The sequence below is a fragment of the Elephantulus edwardii genome, unplaced genomic scaffold (assembly GCF_000299155.1).
Source record: "Elephantulus edwardii isolate Elephantulus edwardi_28Jun2011 unplaced genomic scaffold, EleEdw1.0 scaffold00513, whole genome shotgun sequence".
Classification (NCBI taxonomy): Eukaryota; Metazoa; Chordata; class Mammalia; order Macroscelidea; family Macroscelididae; genus Elephantulus; species Elephantulus edwardii.
In genome coordinates, this window is record NW_006400263.1 from 266,538 (window position 1) to 288,159 (window position 21,622).

The 21,622-nt window shown below is 38.4% G+C and overlaps 1 protein-coding gene across 1 annotated transcript in view; it reads right to left on the minus strand.

Moving 5' to 3' along the window:
* Positions 1–21,622, minus strand: part of LOC102855222 — a 196,698-nt gene that overhangs the window by 92,600 nt on the left and 82,476 nt on the right. The window contains exons 3-7 of the mRNA XM_006903124.1: positions 20,519–20,949; positions 3,899–8,129; positions 3,451–3,826; positions 1,691–3,234; positions 166–210 (exon numbers count right to left, since the gene is read on the minus strand). Coding sequence (XP_006903186.1) covers positions 166–210; positions 1,691–3,234; positions 3,451–3,826; positions 3,899–8,129; positions 20,519–20,949 — 6,627 coding nt within the window. The remainder of the gene's footprint in view (positions 1–165; positions 211–1,690; positions 3,235–3,450; positions 3,827–3,898; positions 8,130–20,518; positions 20,950–21,622) is intronic.

A 21,622-nucleotide genomic window follows, 5' to 3' on the forward strand; every position in this document is an offset into this window, starting at 1 on the left:
ATAGAAAATGAAATATTCTAAATATATGAATGCAAATTATTACTTTAGATGCTAAATTCTTAAGTAAAATTTTCCTTATCTAAGCCAGTTAAGCTTGTTTCTCATAAATTCCCCAAGCAACCACTTTTCATATTTTCTCTGTCTACCTCAGAAATGTTTGCTTACCTTCCCAGGTCGTGGGATACACCTCAGAGTCTGCTTGTCAACATTCTGGAATTATAAAAGTAGAAGTAAACCTTAGCAATCAGCAGTGAAAAGACATATAGCACACTCTCTTAGCAGACACAAACCCAGTTTAGCACCTAATTTTGGTACTAGTTGCTTCTCTAGATGCTACAAAGGTTGTGTGTGTGTGTGTGGGGGGGGGATAACATGTTGTTTCTGCTCTCAATGAGCTTAGAGCTCAGAAAGTGGAAACATACATATCATACTCAAAGAACTCTTCTAAATGGAGAACTAATATAAAACTCCAAGCAAATACAATAGAAAATTCCAGGTAAGAGAGAGGCAAAGGAAATGGTGTCTGCATTAACAGAATGAGATAGCTCACAGAGATTCAGAATAGACTTCCCTAAAAAGCAGTTACTGAGAGGTTCTTAAAAACAGTATTTTAATAAGGTAAAAAGTGTGGCAGGCAAAAAAATTCCAGAAAGAATCATTCTGAGAACAAGTATGGTGGAATGAACAGGGTATGTAGGAAGTGCAAGGTGAAAGAGTTGAAAAAAATAGAACTTAAAAGGAATGGTAATACAGACTGAAGAGATTCCATTTGACTTAGTAGGCAACTGAAATTCACTGAGGGGTTCTGGTGGTATAGCGCTTAAAGAGATTGGTGTCCAACCAGAAGATCAGCTGTCCAAGTACATAAGCCGCTCTATGAACAAAATGTGACAATCTGCTCGTCATGTGTTAAAGCCTGTCAAGTGGAAAGCCTACAGGGCAGGTCCACTGTGTCTTAGGGAATCACTATGAGCTGGATGAACTCTATGACTTGGGGTGGGGCAGTTACTGAATTATTAAAGAAACTTCTCAAATCCCATCATTTCGTTTAAAATGACTTTCCTTTGCAAATAATTAGTCCTTAAGTATTATTCTTTATCACTGAGGCTTTTTAAAATAAAAATTACGGCTCTTGGGAATCCAGAGAAAGTTCCATGATCTTGGGAATGTTATAAAGGAAAATCTCATACACAATGCATTTTCTACATTAGATTTTTAAGTATTTCTAAATTGAAGGGGGAAAACTACTGAATGTTCCTATTATTTCCAGCTTATTCCCCCCGCCTGTAAATTAAGACTCTTTATGGCCCTGCTATATGTAAAGAATAGGAACAACTCAAGTGAAAGATTGCCATCAATATTTAATTTCACCCAACAGAAATATTTTTACAAGAGGTACAAAGCCAAATGAGAAGTAACCATCATAATTTTATTTAGTTCAAAAACTAAGTATCAGTAGACTAAATAAGTTACTTCTCTTTAATTAATCCCTTAAACTGAACTTAACAATTTACCCCCTTAATGTCACAGTTTAGCTGAAATAATAAGCTGTATGATACATTTAAAATACTGAAGAATGCTATTTTTCAAGATAAAGTTTATACAACCTCACATTTTCTTAATAAGGTTTTAGATCCTTTCATGAGTCAAAGCTCTACTCACTAACTGGTGAATAGTCAAACTAACTTACCTCTGTGAATAAATTTAATCTGGCCGAGCTGTCTTGAAGACTTTTTGACGCTGGTTCGTGAATAAGCCCACCAACTCTGACTCCTCTTTCTGAGGAATGGGTTTTAGACGTCTTCAAATATTGATGATATACACTCTTTAAAGATGAGTGTAGTTTAGAAGTAAGGTCTGATTTTTGTAGCACTGGGACCTTTTCTGGCCACAGACCAATTTGTAGATTGCAGGTTGTAAGCTCAGTTGGCACTGCAGGTGGATTCTTAGGCATTTCAGTCATTTCTTGGTCATCTTCAGGGGAAAATGCAACTGGAGAATCTGGCATCTGGAAGGTAACATGTTCTCTCTTTTGAGATGTGAGACTTCCTTTATGTAATTGTTCCTCCTTTTCTTCCTCTTCTTCCCCTGCTGTCTCCTGTTCATCTTCCTCAAAATTCATCTTTAAACGCTCTGATACTGACTGGAGAAGTGATAAAACAGAAGAGGCCTGGTTTGTACCCTCTCTTGGTTTTCGTGAGCCATGGTGACCAGGTGAGACCTCACTGGATAGAATGTCCTCCTGAGAGCTGTCATCTTCATAGATGGGAGATAAAGCCAAGGGATAAATTTTGTATCGCTTGGCTTCCACAGACAGAAACATTTCTGAACTATCACTATCAAAGGTTTCCCCTACTTTAGTATCTCTTTCAAAACGATGGACAAGGTCAGTTCTACTCTCAGATCTTTCACATGCCACAACAGGCATGCTGTCGGCAGAAGGATCAGGATACAGGAGAGACCGTGTTTTTCTAATCTCAGCAGCAGCAAACTTGTCCTCACCTTGAAGGGGCTCTTCATATAATATAGTGAAAGAAGGATTTTCTTGCTCATCCTGAGAAACAACGGCTAAGTTAGAGTGTCTCTTTTCACTGCTATATTCCAGCCCTCTGTTTTTGTTACACACTGCAGTAAGAGACATTTTTCTGTCTAGATTTATTATGGAATCCTCAGATTGAAAATCAGATGCTGCTAAGGATGGATAGCCTTCATAATCCTTACTTAACGTAGGCGATTCATAGCCTTTGAAATGTGGTATGTATCGACTGCCACCTACTAATAAGCTTTCCTTTATTTCAGTGCTCTCTTCCTCCACTTCTCCAACAATCGCTTCAGCATACACTTGGGGTACTGTTTTGGCCTCAAACTCTGGAAGAAGAATGGCCTCTGCTTGTGTAATGGCCAACTCCACAGCTGTTTCAGATGGTTTCTCAATGTCTAACATAGTAGATAAAGCCTTATGTTCGTTACTCCCATCAGAATCTTTTGAGGATATTCTTTCCATTTCAACCACAGGGATGATAGGCACAATTGTCCCAACAGTCTCTTTAATACTCCCTTTGCACACGTTTCCCATTGCTGAAATGGCAGAGTCAGGCGTTGTCCTGTTAGATGATTCTCTGATGTCTAACAGAGAAGATACTATTTCAGTATCCTTAACCACCTCTTCAGAATCCTTTTGGAAAGTATCTTCCATTTCTAACATAACAGGCATCACCTCAGCTTTGCCAGTATCTCCACTGGCATCCAGTGAGTAAATACCTCCCATCTCTAACATAAGAGGTCTTGCCTCAGTCTTTAAAATAGTTCCTTCAGCACCCTTTTGGCAAATAGTTTCCATTTCTAAAGGAACAGGTATAACTTCAGTGTTCTCAGTAATCCTCTCAGAGTCTCTTGTGTAGACACTTTTCACTTCTGAAATAACCGGTTCCACTTCAGTCTTGTCAATACTCCCATCAGCATCCTTTTGGCCAGTATTTTCTAGTTCTAAAGAAGGAGGTAATACTTCAGAGTTTTCAGGAATCCTTTCAGACTCTTTGTGGTAGGTATTTTCTGCTTCTGACATAACTGATGTCATGCCAGTCCTGTCAACACCCCCAATTAAATCCTTTTGGCAAGGGTTTTCCTTTTCTAAAGGAACAGGTATCACTTCAGTATTTTCAGTAATCCACTCAGACTCCTTTGGGTAGAGATTTTCCGCTTCTGACATAACAGCAGGTGCCACTTCAGTCTTGCCAGTATCTCCTTCTGCATGTTTTTGGTAAATAATTTCCATTTCTAATGGGGCAGGTATCGACTCAATCTTTGCAATATCTCCTTCAGCATCCTTTTGGCAAATATTTTCTATCTCTAATGTAGGAGGCATCCCATCAGTTTTCACAGTAATTTTCTCAGCAGCTTTTTGGTAAGAATTTTTCCCCTCAGATGTAACAGTCATCACTTCCATTCTGCCAACATCCCCGTCAATGTCCTTCATCTTACAAGTAACAACAGGCAAGTCCTCAACATTTTCAATGTACTTTTCAGCATCCATTTGGCACACTTCCCCCATGTTAAAAATGTCAGCTCTTGGTTCATTTTTAGTGCTACCCAACTCAGCACCTTTCTTCTGTGTTTTTCCCACTCCCAACATGGGAAGGGCTGCCTCAAATATTTTCATATTTAACTCAGCATCTTTTTTGCTTACCTTCTCTATTTCGAGCATGGGAGGTTTGAGTTTTCCTATATTTACTTCAGCATCCTTTTTGTGTGCTTTTCCTACTTCGGACAGTGAAAGGGGTGTGCTTTTCCCACTGTGTCCTGCTAAGCTTCTTTCAGGCACACATACAAGACTATCAGACAAGCTGCTTTTGGATGTGCCAGGTAGATGGCTATCATCACTCACAAATGGAGGTAATGCGACATTTAATACAAGAGTTCTTGTGTCTGCCTCAGTTTTTTTATCCACACACACGGCTTCAATTCTCTCTTCATGGTTCTCTTTGAAATGTGAATGTGTTTGTACCTCATCATCTAATTCTTCAGGGGGTATTTCTTCAGCTAGCAAAGCAGTATCTGATTCTTGCAAGTTCACTCTATCAGAGCACCCCACTCTTTTCTCAGAAAATGGGGATTTTTGGTAGAGAACAATTTCTCTTCCTTTAATTGACTTTCTGTCACTAACTACATTACTAACATGGCAGAATCTACTTAAGGTTTTCTTTTCATTAATTTCACATGCACGTTGGCTTACTGTCTGCTCTGCTACTAGGAAGTCCCTAACTCTATCATATGGCTTAACACTATCTCTGTTCAGAAGTTTTGATGTATTAGTCTGAAGTTCAGAATCCCAAGTGTCCTCAGTATCTTCAAAAGAATTACTTGTCAGGTTTTCTTGGGCTGAATAAATAATCTCATTGACTAACTCCCTAGCTTGCTCTTCTAACAAATAAGATATATCCATTCCATCAGAATCAGAAAGACTCTTCTCACCAACTGCAGGTAAAAGGCTGGCCTTTTCGTCTCTGTAGCTTTCCGACATGCTTTCTAGGTGCTGCTCTTTTGAAGGACCTGGCAGTTGGATCCCTGCTTGTGTACCTTCTTCTGAAGGGTCTGTTTCAGGGGTGTCTTCTTTCAGGGTACCTGGATTCATAACACTGTCTCTGGCTATTTGGTTTTGGTAGATACCAACTGTGGGTCTAGACGTCAGTTCTTCTCTGGCAGAGTTAAAAATCACATCAATTAACTTATCAGCTTTTTGAAGTAAACCACTTTGAGGGTCCAAAAGTTGGTCATGTACTCTTCTCCTTGCTTCTATGTGCTCAGCAGATGCTTCAGAACACTGCTGTCTTGAGCTGTTAACTGACACTGGAGCCCCAGCAACTGTTCCAGCATCTGCTTCCCTGAGATTGTCAAACTGAACAGCAGTAGGGAAATCAAGAGGTACCTTCCCACCATGAATCCCAAAATGGTCCTGAAGTGGCATCACCTCTGTTCCTGTTAGGATAGGTGTTATCAATTCCAAATAAGCGGTATTAGGGGATAGTAGGTTAGGTAAGGGGGTGCCTTCATGTGTGAGATCTTTGGTAACTTTTTTAGACTCAACATTATCTTTTAGATGATGTGAATTTATAACCATGCTAACTTCCTCAGAGTTACTAGAGGAAGTTGGCACATTATCAACACACTCACAAAGAAAGTGAGGCTTGTCTTTCTTTGTGTGGGATGAAGCTTTGTCTTCTGATCTCTGCAGAATAGAGACATTAAGAAAACTTGAATCTTCGCATATAAAGGTATTTTTTCCCAAACTGACATCAGAATACAGAAAAAGTGGATCTACTTTTGTGCCATCAGGTTTCTGGGATTCTGAGGAATTACTAGTTAAGCTGAGGTCTGCCATTTCTGAAGGTCCAGAAGCATTTTTGACCCCATGAACCTCTGAAAGGTCACAAATCATTGGCAGGTTAGTGTTATAATTCTGTGCCATTTGCCTAGTGGCCTTTTCAGCTTGAACAGGAAGTAAAAGCGGAGCAGGAGGATCACCTAAAGCTTTCACCTCTGTCTCCTGCACATCTTGACACTGAGAAACATAAGTAGAAACCTCGATTTGGTAATTCTCTTCCTGGCCAAAATCAGAATATTTCCCTTTCATGTCATGGTCCATGGACTGAAAACTTTTGTTTAGCTTAGTTAATTCTGATAAAGTAGGCTTTGCTGGCACATCTGAAATTTCAGATGAACTTTTATTCTGAAAAAGAATTCTGGGCTCTGTTTGAGAAAGAGAAATCTTGGATAGGGTTGTGGGTTTTCTTCTTTCAGAACACGATTCAAAAGGAACAGTATTATGGCCACCAACTTCAGCTTTCGTTGTTATTTCAGCAATGCCATCAGTTCTGGATTCCAAGGAAAGAGAATTGGATTTGTCTACAGTGTTGTTATTTACTTTAGAGTTTGAAGGATTTAGTTTTGCTTTATTAAAAGGTTCTTGGAGTGACAATGAATTGTAGTCCTCAGAGAGGCTTCCAGACTCAGAGTTCAAGCTGTGTAGTCCAATTAAATGGGCATGGCAGCTTTCAGGACCCAATGGCACCTGGAATTCTTGGAAATCAGAGAAAATGTCCTTGGAATCAGAACATGAGACCTGTTCCAGGTGGAAGAAAGGAGGAGAACGTTTCACATCTGCAGCTTCAACCTGATTTGCCCCATTTTCTTGCTGACACTGATAAGAAATACTGGCAGTGGTTATACTCCCAGTTTCAATGGGCATAGAAGAACTTTCATCCTTTAAAATAAGCCTCTCCAGCTTGCTTAGCGTGCCAACTCCAGAATCACAGGTAGGAGGTGAAGGATTGAAATTTACTTGTTCACAGTCAAGGGCAAGCAATTTTTCAGCATCCAATGATTCTTTGGCTTGTTGACAACTCTCAGTTTCAAGAGGAGATTCTGCAATGTGATTTCTGTTAACTTCAAAATTCATTTCAGGTGTTACTTTCTTTTCTACGCATACAGCAACTGCTGAGTCACTGAAATGTTTTAACAAGGCAGAGTCTGTTTTATCTATTTTAACAGTTTGAGGAATTTTACTGTGTAGTCTAAAATCAAGCTTTTTTGGTTCTGTTGTACTCGATTCCTCAGGGTCTTTGGGTAATGGTTCATTTCGACTTTTTGGAGCTTTTATACCACTTGATGTTGTGAGTTCATGAGCTGAGGAGCTTTCTGTTTCTTGTTTGATTTCTCTAACAGCTTTGTTTATTTGTGAGTTCTGGGCAGTAGGTTTGTTCCTTCCACCTACACATTCTGTGTCTGTCACAACATGTTTCTGGAGAGCAGTGGTGCTGGTATGATTGGCAGGCGATTTGGATGAGTTATCTACAGGTTGTGTGTCAGAATCTTTACTCTCTGGCAACCGCAGATCTTCATGCCTAATTGATTTCTTAGGACTTGGCAAGTTTGTACTTTGCTGTGTGATAGCGCCACTCCCTTCAGTTTTACCATAAGAGAGGTCAGAGGTAGCAAGGCTCTGAGGTTCAACAGGCCCTCCTCGTTGTACCAATATCCTATCACAACTCACAGAACTGTCCTCTTTCATTACATTCTTTGCTGTAGTTCTCTGAAAATCTGGACTGCAAGGGCCTCCACTGCTGTTACTTCCTGTAAACAAAGCTGAACATACCAAATTTCTGTCAGTCTGAGAAACTGGTCCACAACTTAAATGCCTGTGTGAGTCATTTTCTCCAACAACAGAATTGGAGTCAGTCAGGGAAGGAGATGACCTACTTCTCTCAGGTCCCCAGAGTTCACTTTTATTTAAAACATCCTTAGTGGAAGCAATGTTGTGCTGTTCTGAGATGTTTGTCAGATGCTTTTCAATGCTGATATTTATTTTGCTACAATCAGAGTCTTCTAAGGGGCTTCCAAGTAAATGTCCTTTCATAGAAGCATCTTTGTTAGCTGATGATAATGGTGGAGCCATCCGCACACTTCCAAGGCCAACATGTGTGTTTATACTGGAGTCAGAGCTTTCATTTTCCCCATCCAAGTGATTCACGGGATCTAGTGCTGTCTGTTTCTTTAAATATTTCTTTATACGCATGGGACCCCGATAAGTTGCATATGTTATTGAAGGTCTTTCTGGTTTACCATGAACAGGTCTGTTAAAAAAAAAAAAAAAAAAAGAAAAGAAAAAAATCAGCAGAAGAGTATTAGGAACTATGATTATTAACAGAGATTGTGTAAAGTACAGCTTTCAAACACTACTTCTGTTAATACATACTACTTCAGGATGGAATTCTTAGAACGCTTTGGATAAATCTATCTTGGTTTTTTGCAAAATAAACATTTAAAATCCAGCACATCAATGTCAAGTCTGCAAAAGAAATGTGTGCGCTCCTTAGAATAATCCTTCTTCTAGTATTAAACAGAAGTCACTGTGATTAATGAAGAGAACAGGGCTGGGGAGTTAAGAATTTTGGTTTTACCTCCAATTTCAAAAGAACATTTGACTTGAAAGAATCAATTTCATATCTCTACCTTATACTGGCATCCAGAGTTTATAGATACCCTACAATTAATTCTCCACCATGTTATTACACCACAGTGGTCTGATTCCTTTCTTCTTCTTTTTAGTTTATTGGTTTGCTTACAACATTTGTAAACATTGTGCTACACACTATTCTTCATTGTGTTTTATACAACCATTCTCATGTATTATGTTTTCTAAAATTAGTCACCATTCTCCCTTTATTCTTAAATGTGAAACTGAGCAGCAACTTTTCTAATTAGTAAAGAAATTTTAAAAGGAAAACATCTGGCAAAATGCCTGGTGCAGCAACTCTGTAAATATTTGGTAACTCAGTAAATGACAGAATCACCTTAAAATGTCTTTGTTTTATTAAGTCCTTCCAATAGTCAATGAATTACTATTAAATTGCTTGGGTAAAGGTAGAAATAAAAAGGATTTCTAGGAAAAAAAGAAAATAAACCCAAGCATAAAGTTTCAGCTGCTATCAGCATGCAGCTTTCTTTGAAGGGTCAGCCTGTAAGAGTTCTTACGCCATATCAGGCGTTGTATAGATTTTTACACATGGCATTCGTGTTCCTTTAATTCCAGCCGAAGAAATTCTAATGTCCTCTAGACTCAACTGACAAGTTACCTCAATCACAAACCTACCTCAAGATCCTTCTACTATTAAGACAGGCAATTTAGTTATCGATGTAGGGTGCAAAGTACCCCTCACACAGCATTTATTGTATAAAACTGTAAAGATCTATGCATTGGTTTGATTTTCCTCAATAGTCTGAGGACTATTTGAGGGCTGCCATTATGTTATGACTTCATAATCTTTTTGTTGTTGTTGTTATGTGCCATGGAGTCATTTGCGACTCATAGCGACCCTATGTATAAGAGTTTTAAACGCTGTTCTATCCTATGCCAACCTAGCCATCTCAAACGCACTTATTCCCACCACTCCAGTCACATAATCAATCCATCTCATCGAAAGTCTTCCTCTCCTTCACCGCCCCTCCACTCTGCAAAACATGATGTCCCTCTCCAAGGACCAGTCCCTCCTTGCAACATGCCCAAAGTAAGTCAGACAAAGCTTCAGAATCCTTGACTCCAAGGAGCATTCCAGCTTCACCTTCTCCAGGACAAAACTGTTTGTTTTTCTATCAGTTTCTGGTATATTCAACACTCTTCTCCAGCACCACAGCTCAAAGGCATCAATTCTCTTTCTATCAACCCTTTCTATCAATTCACTGTCCAACTTTCTGATGCATAGCACATAATTGGGAAGACTATAGCCTGGATCAGGCACACCATAGTCTCCAGCCTGACGTCGTTGCTCTTCAGTACTCTTAAGAGGTCCCTCACAGCTGACTTTCCCAATGCAATTCGTCTCTTGATTTCCTGGCTGCTGTTAACAAGAGTGTTGATTATGGAGCCAAGCAAACTAAAACTGTTAACTGTCTCAATCTCTTAACCATCCATACTGATGCTGCCAAGTGGCCCAGTGGTGAGAATCTTTGTTTCCTTGATGTTGAGCTTCAGTCCATATAGGAGGCTGCAGTCCTTGACCTTCTGCAGCAAGCGCTTCAGGTCCTCCTCAGTTTCAGCAAGCAGGGTTGTGCCATCTGCATAACCCAGGTTGTTGATGACTCTTCCACCAATCCTGATGCCATATTTCTCCTCGTACAGCCCAGCGTCTCAGATGATCTGTTCTGCATACAGACTGAAAAGGTATGGAGACAGAATACATCCCTGACAGACCCCCTTCTTGATTTTGACCCATGTAGTGTCTCCTTGCTCTGTTCTGACGACTGCCTCTTGGTCCAAGTACAGGTTTCACACCAGAGCTCCCTAACTTTTTTTTAAATTTTATTCTATTATTGTGTGTGTGTGTGTGTGTGTGTGTGTGTACAAAATCAACTGTGTGTCAAATCAGACCTGACTGGTACAGGAGGAGATTGTTCCTCCTTCTTCTGGTGGATTCAAACCACGCACCTCTGGGATTGCAGTGCAGCTTCTTGCCACTAGGCCACCAGAGCTCGCCCATAATCTTTTTTAAGGATCTAACACAAGATTAATGATATTAAAAACAAAAACAAAAACAAAAAAGCTCCTGTAAATTGAGTAAAGAGCTGTGCTGCCAATTCAAAGGCAAGCAGTTCAAATACACCAGGACCTGTAAGGAAGAAAGACCGGCAAACTCCTCTTGTGCAATTTACAGTCTCTGAAAACCCACTGATAGGTAGGCCGTTAGGAAAAAAGGTATGACTCTCAATGCTAAGTAATCTTTTCCACACAACTACCTTAATTACAATCGATAGCAAAACACTTTTAAATTCTGAACTCTTTATTAATTTTTAGTGTGCCAACTAGAAACATGAATAACAGAAGAATTTCAAGAATATAGTATTTTTTGTTCTAAGATTAACATATCATTAACCAAAACATTACCCTATAATGGATACAAATAACAAAATATTCCTGTTCTAAGCTTTGTAATATCTTAAAAATAGCTAAATTATTTTCTTTAAACTGAAAAGTAGTAATATCAAGAAAGCTAGAGTTTTCTAAATAAATTTTTTAAAAAGTCGAAAGTAAATCTCCTTTAACAGATAAGAACTTAGTCAACTGTTTCTCTTGCAAGGGTCTTGCATGTTAGTGGAAAGAATTTACTTCAGCCTAGATAACTACTCTAATTTGAGCTTACGACTTCTGATTTAAAAAAAAAATTACTTATTTTCCTGTCCATTATGTAGCAAGTATAGAAAACGTGTAGAGAAAAGTTTGGTCTTCCAAAAATTATTTTAGCTGCTCCATGTGTTTCAGGTTAGATTAAACATGATTAGCAAGCAAAGTAAAAAAATTAAGTAAGGTACTTACTCAAAAGAAAAACAGAGAATAGTACATAAAACAAATTCATAATGCTAGTGAACCTTATATTAAAATACATAACTTATTCAGAAGAGCTTTTCAAAGTCACATATGAAGATCTAGAAGTCTGAATAAATGATGAGAGCGTTTTAGTTTCTATTTTCTTACAAAGCTTTAATACTTTATATGTAAAACATACTTAAAATAGGCTGTAGTGACTTCCCTTCCCCCCAAAGATCACCAAAATATATTTGAGGGTTTAAGCAAAGAAGTACACATGATGTCAACAGAAACAGGAAATGAGAAATATGGTAAATATTAGACTTTTCCTCTTTTAAGTTTTATAAATCTAGACCCCCTTATCATCAGCTCACTCCTAACAGAGCTGCATACATTTTGTGTTTCATTATTAAAAGAATGCATCATTTCATCAAAAAGGACTGTCTAACAAACTTAATGACAAACAAACATCCACTAAATGCCAACTCACATTGTTAATGCCTTCAGTAATTCTAGAACCTTTTAGGGTTGTAGAGAATAATACCATTTTCATTATTTGTAAAACTCTCTGGGTAATTCCAACTATATAATTAAAGTGATTTATATGAAACTGAATGGTACTCAGATAACACAATGGCTAAGTGCTCATCTGCCAATAAAATAGCTGGTGGTTTGAACCCACACAAGGTTTGCACAGAAGAGAAAGGAGAAAAAGACTTGGCCATCTGTTTTAGCAAAGATAAGAGTCAAGAAAATTTTATGAAGAAGTTCTACACTGTCACATGGGATCCTAAGTGTTGAAACTGGCTTGATGGTCCCCAATAACAACATGAATTTTGAAAGACAGAATTTTTTCCAATATATTTAGTTCACAGTACAGTTATATGTTAAGTAAATCTAAATGACTTTAAATGTTTAACTGCATAATTACTCATAGCACCAAAGCTCTAAACCTAGTTTGATGTAATATGTTGAATCCCTTCAAGTTATTGATGAACTACACTCCCATTTTTACAAAAAGTTAGGCACTCCAATATAGTCTATTTTTATGTCATTTTTTTCAAATAACAATGCCATCATGATAACTGAATAGTATTAAGTAAATGAAACTGTCCTTTATTTTATGATTCCCTCCAGCATCCATGGATTAATGGTTGTTGCCAACACAATGGTATGCAGTTCAAATTTACCAGTTGCTCTGGAGAAGAAAGATAGGCAATCAAGTCCTCTGTGATATACTGCGAGCTATGTGTGGCTTCCAACTCAACACCACATAGCAACAACAGTAAAAATAAAAGAAAATATAGAAATGCTGAAACATAACTTTAAACATAAATTAAAATGTAAAATATTAAAAAGGTTTCATTTTCAAACAAGGCCAAAGGGAATATTAAAATTTTATGTATTCTGTACATACCAAATATCTTGTGTATATCATCATATACATCATTCTTTTATACATTTTAGCAAAAAAGATAACTACCCATCAAATGAAGGTTTATTAAGCCTCCAGGTACTACACACAGCTGTTCTCCTTTCTGTAGATGTTTTATGTATCTAACACAACAAAGGTCAGCGAACGTCATGTCATTCTTCAGAAAAATTCTGTAATAGCAGACTGAAAAGGATAACCAACAAGTCTTACAGCAATAGTACAATTCAATTATCTGTATTGAATTATATTCTTTCAAATTACAAAGTTAAGAATAAAGTCTCTTACAATAAGATTTTATTTTGTTGTGTTTTTATGGTTTTGTTTTGGTCTTTTTCATACATTTCTATGTAAAGTAAAGGGAAGTCAGGAGGTGTAGTTATAAGGATTTGTGCTACCAAGCCAGAGGCACATGGTTAAAATCCATCAGTTGCTCAGAGGGAGAAAGATGCGTAGCTTCTGAAAACCCACACCTGCTGGAGGATCAGCTATGACACAGTTCCAACTGAAAGGTACATGTGAAAAAAAAAACCTGCAGGCCCAGGAAGTGAAAGAGGAGGGGGAATCACAAGAACACTCTGACAGGACAATTTCCTATTATGATAGATACAAACATATGAAAAATTATTTATAACAGAGCACTCTGTTATTTTAATACGGCTATAAGGTCGCTAACTGTACCGATTACACAAAACACATGAATTACTTTCTGGAAAACTGAAAAATATTAGGAAAAATATTTTAAGGGTACTATGGATATTAAAAAGGCTATAGTCAGCTTGTTGTTTTTTACTGCTGGGTGGGAATCAAACCATAGCTGACCCTCTGGTGAGTTTTCAAAGGCAGTCAATTGTACAGTAGGAGACTACCATCTTTTTCTCACAGAGCAGCTGGTAGACTTGAACAGCCTTCCTTCACGAATGCAGTGCAAGTTCTTACCGCTAGGCCACCAGATCTCCCTAAAATCAGCTGTACACAGAATTATTTACAAAATATTTATTCTTTTTAACTAAGATAAAATTACTGACAATATAATTTTGGTGAGAATTCTTCATTTCAATCAAATTAATATAATATTGAAAATTGTAGTAATGGTCATCACAAGGAAAATATACTTGGTACTAGTATCTATAAAATGCAAGAAAAACCCATTAATACAACTATCATTCAAATTTACTCACCAACAACCAGAGCCAAAGAGGAGGAAATAAATGACTTCTACCAACCAAGACACATTAGTAATAATAGGTGACTTGAATGCAATAGTTGAGAACAGAAAAGAAGGACCGGTAGCTGCAAAAACATGGACTTGGTGACAGAAATGAGGCTGAAGACAGAATGATAAGAGTTCTGTACAATAAATAACTTATTAATTGCAAATACTTTTTATAAGAAACAAAAATGGTGACTATACACAAGAACTTTATCTGACAGCCTACACCAGAATCAGATTAATTACATACGTGGGGAAAATAATTGAAAAAGCTCAATATCTACTATGTAAACGAAGCCAGGTGCTGATGTGCATCAGATTATCAACTACTTGTATACAAGTTCAAACTGAAGCTAAAGAAAATCAAAGCACATCCACAAGATTGAAGTCTGACATTAAGACTACCCCTCCTGAATTTAATGACCATCTCAGGAACAGTTTTGAGGGTTTGAATACCAATGAGCAAAGACCAGAAGAGCTGTGGAGGATATCAGGAAGATCATCCATGAAGAATGCCAAAGATTATTAAAAGGCAAAAGAAGAAAAGGACAAAATGGATATCCCAAGAGACTGAATATTGCTCTAGAGTGCTGAGAAGCCAAAGCAAGAGAAGAAAACAAGATGTTAAGAAGCTGAACAAAAGATTTCAAAAGGCAGCACCGGAAGACAAAGTATTATAGCAAAATATGCAAAGAGCTAAAGTTGGAAAACAAAAGGGATGAACTTGCTCAGCATTTCTTAAGCTGAAGGAACTGAAGAAAAATTCAAACCTCAAGTTGTAATACTTAAGGATGCTGTGGGCAGGATGTTGAATGACCCAGGAAACATCAAAAGAAGATGGAAGGAGTATACAGAGTTACTGTACCGAAAAGAATTGGCTGACACAGAAGAATTTCATCAAATAACATATGATCAAGAGCCTGTGATGATGAAGGAAGAAGTTCAAGCTGCCCTGAAGGAATTGGCAAAAAAGGCCCCTGGAATTGATGGCATACCAACTGACACATTTCAACAAACAGATGCTGCCCTGGCTGTGCTCACCAAGTTGTGTCAAGAAATATGGAGGACAACCACCAGGCCAACTGATGAAGAGATTCATATTTGTTCCCACTCTAAAAAAAAGAGATCTGACAGAACATGGAAATTACTGAACAATATTACTAATATCACATGCAAGCAAGATCCTTCTGAAAATTATCGAAAAATGACCTGGAACAGTATATTAACAGAGAACTGCCAGGTATGCAGGCTGGGCTTAGAAGAGTTCATGATACCAGGGCTATTATGACAGCCAATGTTAGATGGATCTTGGCTGAAAGTAGAGAGTACCAGAGCAATGTCTGTGTTTCATTGACTATACAAAGGTATTTGACTGCGTGGATCACAATAAACTGTGGCTGTTAGAAGAATGGGAATCACAGATCACTTGATTGTGTTTATGTGAAATCTATACTTGGACCAGAAGGCAGTCAACAGAAAGAGCAAGGAAACACTGAATCATTCAAAATCAGGAGAAGCGTACACCAGGAATGCATTCTATCTCCATATTTTTTCCATCTATATGTGGAACAGATCACCCAGGAGGCTGGGCTTTACAAGGAGGTAAGTGGCATTAGGATTAGAGGAAGACTCATAAACAACCTGGAGTATGCAGATGAAACAACCTTGCTTGCCAAAATAGTAGGACCTGAAGGCTTTGCTGCAGAAGGTCAAGGACTGCAGCCTTCACTATGGATTGAAGCTCAACATCAAGAAAACAAAGATTCTCACCACTGGGTCAACTGGAAGCATCATGATAGACGGTGAAGAGATTGAGACTGTTAACAGCTTCAGCCTGCTTGGCTCCACAATCAACACTCTTGGTACTAGCAATCAGGAAATCAAAGATGAACTGAACTGGGAAAACCTGTTGTCAATGACCTCTCCAAAGTACTGAAGAATAACGTTACAAGTCTGGAGACTAAGGTGTGCCTGATGTAGGCCATGGTCTTCGCAAGTACTGCTATGCATTAGAGATCTGGTCAATGACTAAGGATGACAGATGAATTACTGATGCCTTTAAGTTGTGGTTCTGAAGAAGAATATTGACTATACCCTGGACTGCTAGGAAAACAAACAGGTTTGTCCTGGAAAGGGTGAAGCCAGGCTGTTCCTTGGAGACAAGGATTTTGAAGCTTCGTCTGACATACCCACCACTGGGCCAACTGGAAGCATCATGATAGATGGTGAAGAGATTGTGAACAGCTTCAGCCTGCTTGGCTCCACAATCAACACTCTTGGTACCAGCAAGAGGGACCAGTCCTTGGAGAAGGACCTCATGCTTAAATAGGTGAAGGAACAGTGCAAGGGAAGAAGACCTTAGATGAGATGGATTGATTCAGTGATTGGGCTAATGGGGAGTATGTGCGTCAATGACAATGAGGTTTGGCTCAAGATAGACCAGGTTCAAAGATACACATAGGGTTGCTATAAGTCACAAATGACTTGATAGCACATAACAACAATAACATGATAATTTTGTTATACAGCATAGGGTTTTTAATTAACATGCCTAAATTAAGATCACTTTAAAACACTAACCCTCCTTAAAACACAATGAAGACCTACATAGGTGAAAGGAACTGGAAAATTTTACATAAGAATGAGAATGCAAAACCTTCTGTTACTTCACTTTCTCCTAGTTTAAAAAACTAACAATTTATGTGAATCTTAAATATCCTAGTAATTTCAAAAGTATAATTCTAATTTAAAATAGCATTTTAATACCTAAAATAGTCTCGCGATCTGAATAGAATAAAAATAAGAGTTACAGAATCAAAATAACTTTAACATTTAAAAGATTCTCAAAATTAATAGTACAATATCTTCCAGTTATATTATTTCATATCTAATCAGCTTTAGCAGTTTTTAAGCACACTGATAAACTGTTTACCAAAATAGTATTCTACTCCTAAGTAAATTACAATTTTTAAACAAATTAACAATTGTCAACTAAATTGTTTTTTAACTAAATTTTCCTTTCTATGAGAATATGTAATGTCATCTTATTCCAGGGTTCAATTCACAAACATGTATAGTTCTATTTCTCAGCTGCGGGTTGTCAGAACCCTTTAAATTTGGGGTTTTTTAGCCATTTTGTTAGCCCCCTTTGGAGGGGCATGATCTCCAGCTACCTTAATTGTGGACAAACGATCTTACAAATCATCAATAGCTGGGGGCCAATATAAGAAAGCACTTTCCACATTGTGAGAAAATGTAATGACTGTGATAGATAGAAAGAGGCTGAAGAGATTCTTGCACTGCTATGAAGAGACTCTGTCAAGGTGTAACTAGAGGAACCTCAGAGATTGAGCCATAGTTAAAAGTTTCGCTTGCTGGATGACTAAAGGAAAGGCTAATTTGTAACTGCTCTAAGTTTTGCTGGCCACTGAGGAAACCAGAGGCTTCTTGAATTCGTGCTGCTGAACTGAATCTAGACTTTCACTGGCTGACTGCAGAAGCTGTCTTTCATAAATAGAGGAATTGTGTCTTGCTGTTAATCTGACTTAGGACTGCTAGACTAAAACTGGACTACTATCATGTGATATTCTTTGCCTCCTCCACTCCCCAACTTATTTCCCTACTAAATCCCACAACTGTGAGTAATGTCTGTGAGTCAACAACAAACACTGCACCCAATGATCGGTAGGAACAGGTGCAGGAATATGTCAGGTGGTATGTCTGATGATATACCTATTTGTATATTACTATGAATGACACTGATGGGGACAGTTCCCCTTTATGAAAGGCATAGAAGTCATATTTGGCCATGCCAATGTTGCAATTGTTCCTTTATAGTTGTTTATTTTGTATTGTAAATACTTATTAAATATTTTATCTGCATAATACTATTTAAATTACTGTAGCCTTACCAATTCATTTTAACATCTGGCAGAGAAAGGAGCCCTGATGCCAGAGTTAAAGTACAGTAGGATCAGTGGTTTGAACCACCAGCTTCTCCATGAGAAAAAAAAAATCTGATCATTTCCTTCCTGAAAGATTTAAAACAGTCTTAGAAAACCAATGGGGCAGTTTTACTCTGCCTGTACTATATATTTTTTTTTAGTCAGAAATTACTCAACAACAATGGGTTTGGGTTAAAAGAAAGTCTTCACTACAGAACAATCCCTAAAATACATGGTTCTCAGTTCTCAATGGTGGTGTGCTGCTTTTCAGCAGTTTGAATCCACTAGCAGCCACTGAGAGAAAAATGGGCAGTCTCTTCTGGTATGATTTACAGCCTCTAAAAATCTGAAGGGTCAGCTATGAGTCAGTTCTGACTCAAGAGCAAGGAAGTGAGGAATTTGGTTCTCAAAACTGAGCAAGGGTCTGTTCCTATCTCATAAGCTTGCTATGAAAAATGAACTGAAAGCATACCAAAGACACTAGAATTATAAAGAACTCCATGGTTATAAATTATCTATATCCTGAGTGCATACCAAAGTTCTTTATAAAGAACTCCATGGTTATAAATTATATCCTGAATCCACAATCTGCGTTATGCAGATGACACAACCCTGCTCGCTGAAACTGAGGAGGACCTCATGCACTTACTGCAGAGGGTCAAGGACTGCAGCCTTCAATATGGACTGAGGCTTAATGTCAAGAAGACAAAGATTCTCACCACTGGACCAATCGGTAGCATCAGGATGGATGGTGAAGAGATTGAGATTGTTCACAGCTTCAGTTTGCTCGGCTTCATGGTCAACACTCTTGGTACCAGTAGCCAAGAAATCAAAAAACGTATTGCGATGGGAAAGTCTGCGGTTAGGGACCTCTCTAAAGTACTCAAGAGCAATGGTGTCTCTCTGGAGACTAAGGTCCGCCTGATACAGGCCATGGTCTTTGCAATCACTTGTTATGCATCAGAGAGTTGAACAATGACTAGGGAGGATAGAAGGAGAATTGACGCCTTTGAGCTGTGGTGCTGGAGAAGAATATTGAATATACCCTGGACTGCCAAGAAAACAAACAGATTCAACCTAGAGAGGGTTAAACCAGGCTGCTCCTTGGAGGCAAGGATTCTGGGGCTTCGTCTGACATACCTTGGACATGTTGTAAGGAGAGACAGGTCTTTAGAGAGGGACATCATGCTGGGTAGAGTAGAGGGACAGCGCAGGAGGGGAAGACCCTCTATGAGGTGGACTGATTCAGTGACTGGGGTAATCGGGATGGGTGTGTCAGAGGCAATGAGATTGGCACAGGATAGAGCAGGGTTTAGGGCTGTTGTACACAGGGTCGCTACGAGTCGCAAACGACTCGACGGCACATAACAACAACAACATATCCTGAGTCCAACACTGCTGATGGCCTCTTCAAATAATTAAATTAATCCTCAAGTAGAGGGTGAGTTAAAATCAATTAAAAATCAAAACATAAACTTACTAGCTTTTATGTTACATAAGATATTTAATGGGTTTAAGACTGCTATAAATATTTCTCAGTTTCAAAGTATTTGTTCTAACTCATATGATGAAAAGAAAACAAGTTAAAGCCTGTTTATTAATCAAACAAAGTGAAAGGGTGGAATGCTTCCTTAATTTATGGAGGGTTTCAATTCCGTAGACTAGTGGGAGAGGCTCACAGGGCTACGCTCGTGAATATGCTCCATTTAATTCCTTAACTACTTTCCTTTGATTCCATAAAGAAACTCACTCATTGCCATCGAGTTAGAATCAACTCATATCTGACCCTCCAACAGCAGTTTTCCCTTTTTCCCCAAAGAGATGCTGCTAGTGCATTTGAATCACTAGAAAGTCTTTGCCTTTGGGTTAGCAGCAAAATTCCCTGTAGACTACTGCACTAGAATTCCTTCAGAAAAGAGTCTGAAACAATGAGAATATAAAACCCAAAATGTACATACTGAAAACAATGACTGACCGAATACAGGAGGAATTCAAATAACAGACAATATTCTCATCTCTGGTGGCCTAGTGGGTAGGGAGTTGCACTCTCACGCAAAAAGCAGGCAGTTTAAACCCGCCAGCTGCTCCTTGGCAGCAAGATGGATAATCTCCTCTCTTGAGATCCGTAGTCTCTGAAACCCCACTGAAGGTTCAGCTACAAATCAGATCTGACTGGAAGGTAATGATTTGAAAGATGTTTTAAGTTAGAAATAAATCTTGTATTCCCACATTACTGTTCCTTAAGATGACTAAGAAAGTCTTGATGGTAAACAGAAATCACAATTTTTTAGAGAGCAGTACCTTTCCGTACATTATAGAGCTCCTGGGAACTGCAAATGGTTAACTCACTTAGCTGCCGACCAAAATGTTGGAAGTCTGAGTCCAGAGGCTGCTTGAAAGAAAAGATTGAAGATGTAATTCTGAGAAATCAGTCACTACAAAGGACAGTGCTACCCTCACATGCCTGAGTCTCTAGGAGCTGTAATCCACATTGTTAACATCCTCAATTAAAAGGGCTGGAATTAAGACCCAAAAAAACTAGGTCCAAGAGCTCAATTAAATTATAAACTTACTTTGGCAAATCGCTGGTTTCTTGCTCACTGTCTTGTGTTGTATCCAGAGAAAAAGTATCTGAGAGTTCAGTTGAGTTGGAATCTTGTTCTTCTGGTGGAAATGTCTCCGTTCCAACGGAGCCGCTGAAAGCCTCCTCCTCCCTTTTCGTTCCTTCCTCATGGTGATCACTGGGATTTGGCAAATCTTTTTCAGTTTTGTCCTGGTCATCTTTGGAAGAAGACTGCTTAGTTTCACTAAGAGATGATTTTCCTGAGATATTGAATAGGTTACCAAGAAACTGAAAAAAGCTCTCTTTTGGCTGTTTGTCAGCTTCTGCTATCTTGGTATCTGAAGCAGAACTGGAAAGATCATTCAGCTTCTTGGCATTTTCTTGCGTTGGAGGGGTGATCAGCTTCTCAGCCTGGTTCCCTTTGTCCTCAGTTTGTGAAATCTTGGAAAAAGAATAAAGAATAATAATAAGCATCATCATTTTAAAATAAACTGAAAACAATCAGCTATCAGGATCTACTAGAAGTGAAAGGCATTAAATTCTTTGTATAAGGTTTCAGTGGAGTTTCCAGACTAAGATAAACTAGAAAGAAAAGTCGAGTCATCTCTTTCTAAAAATCAGCCAAAGGAAACTCCATGCTGCACTGCATTCCACTGTGCATGGTGTGACCATGAATCAGGGAACAACTCCATGGCAGCTAACAACAATCACTCATCCTCAATAGAAACTTAATAATGAAAACCAACACGTATTTGTGTGTGTGCCATGGCCCTTTTGGAAGGCCACAGTCCTGGAAATAGGTAAGAATTTTTATGGGATGAATATACATATTTTTAAATCCTCCAGACACCAACATACTGTAGCATTTACTGTGTTTTGTATGTGTATTGTTTAGCTGTCATCAAGTTAGACTGTAATCATGACAATCTTTTGTACAACAGAGCATCTCCCCCTGACTTTTGGTATATTTGTTATGTTAAGGTGACTGTGTTATTCTAGCACACTGAGAGCTTTCCTCATTTCAAGCTGACACACTATTCTGCCAAATATCATGTCTTTTTCTAGAACTAAATCTTTCTTGATGATACATACAAAGCAAGTAACAGGAGTCCTT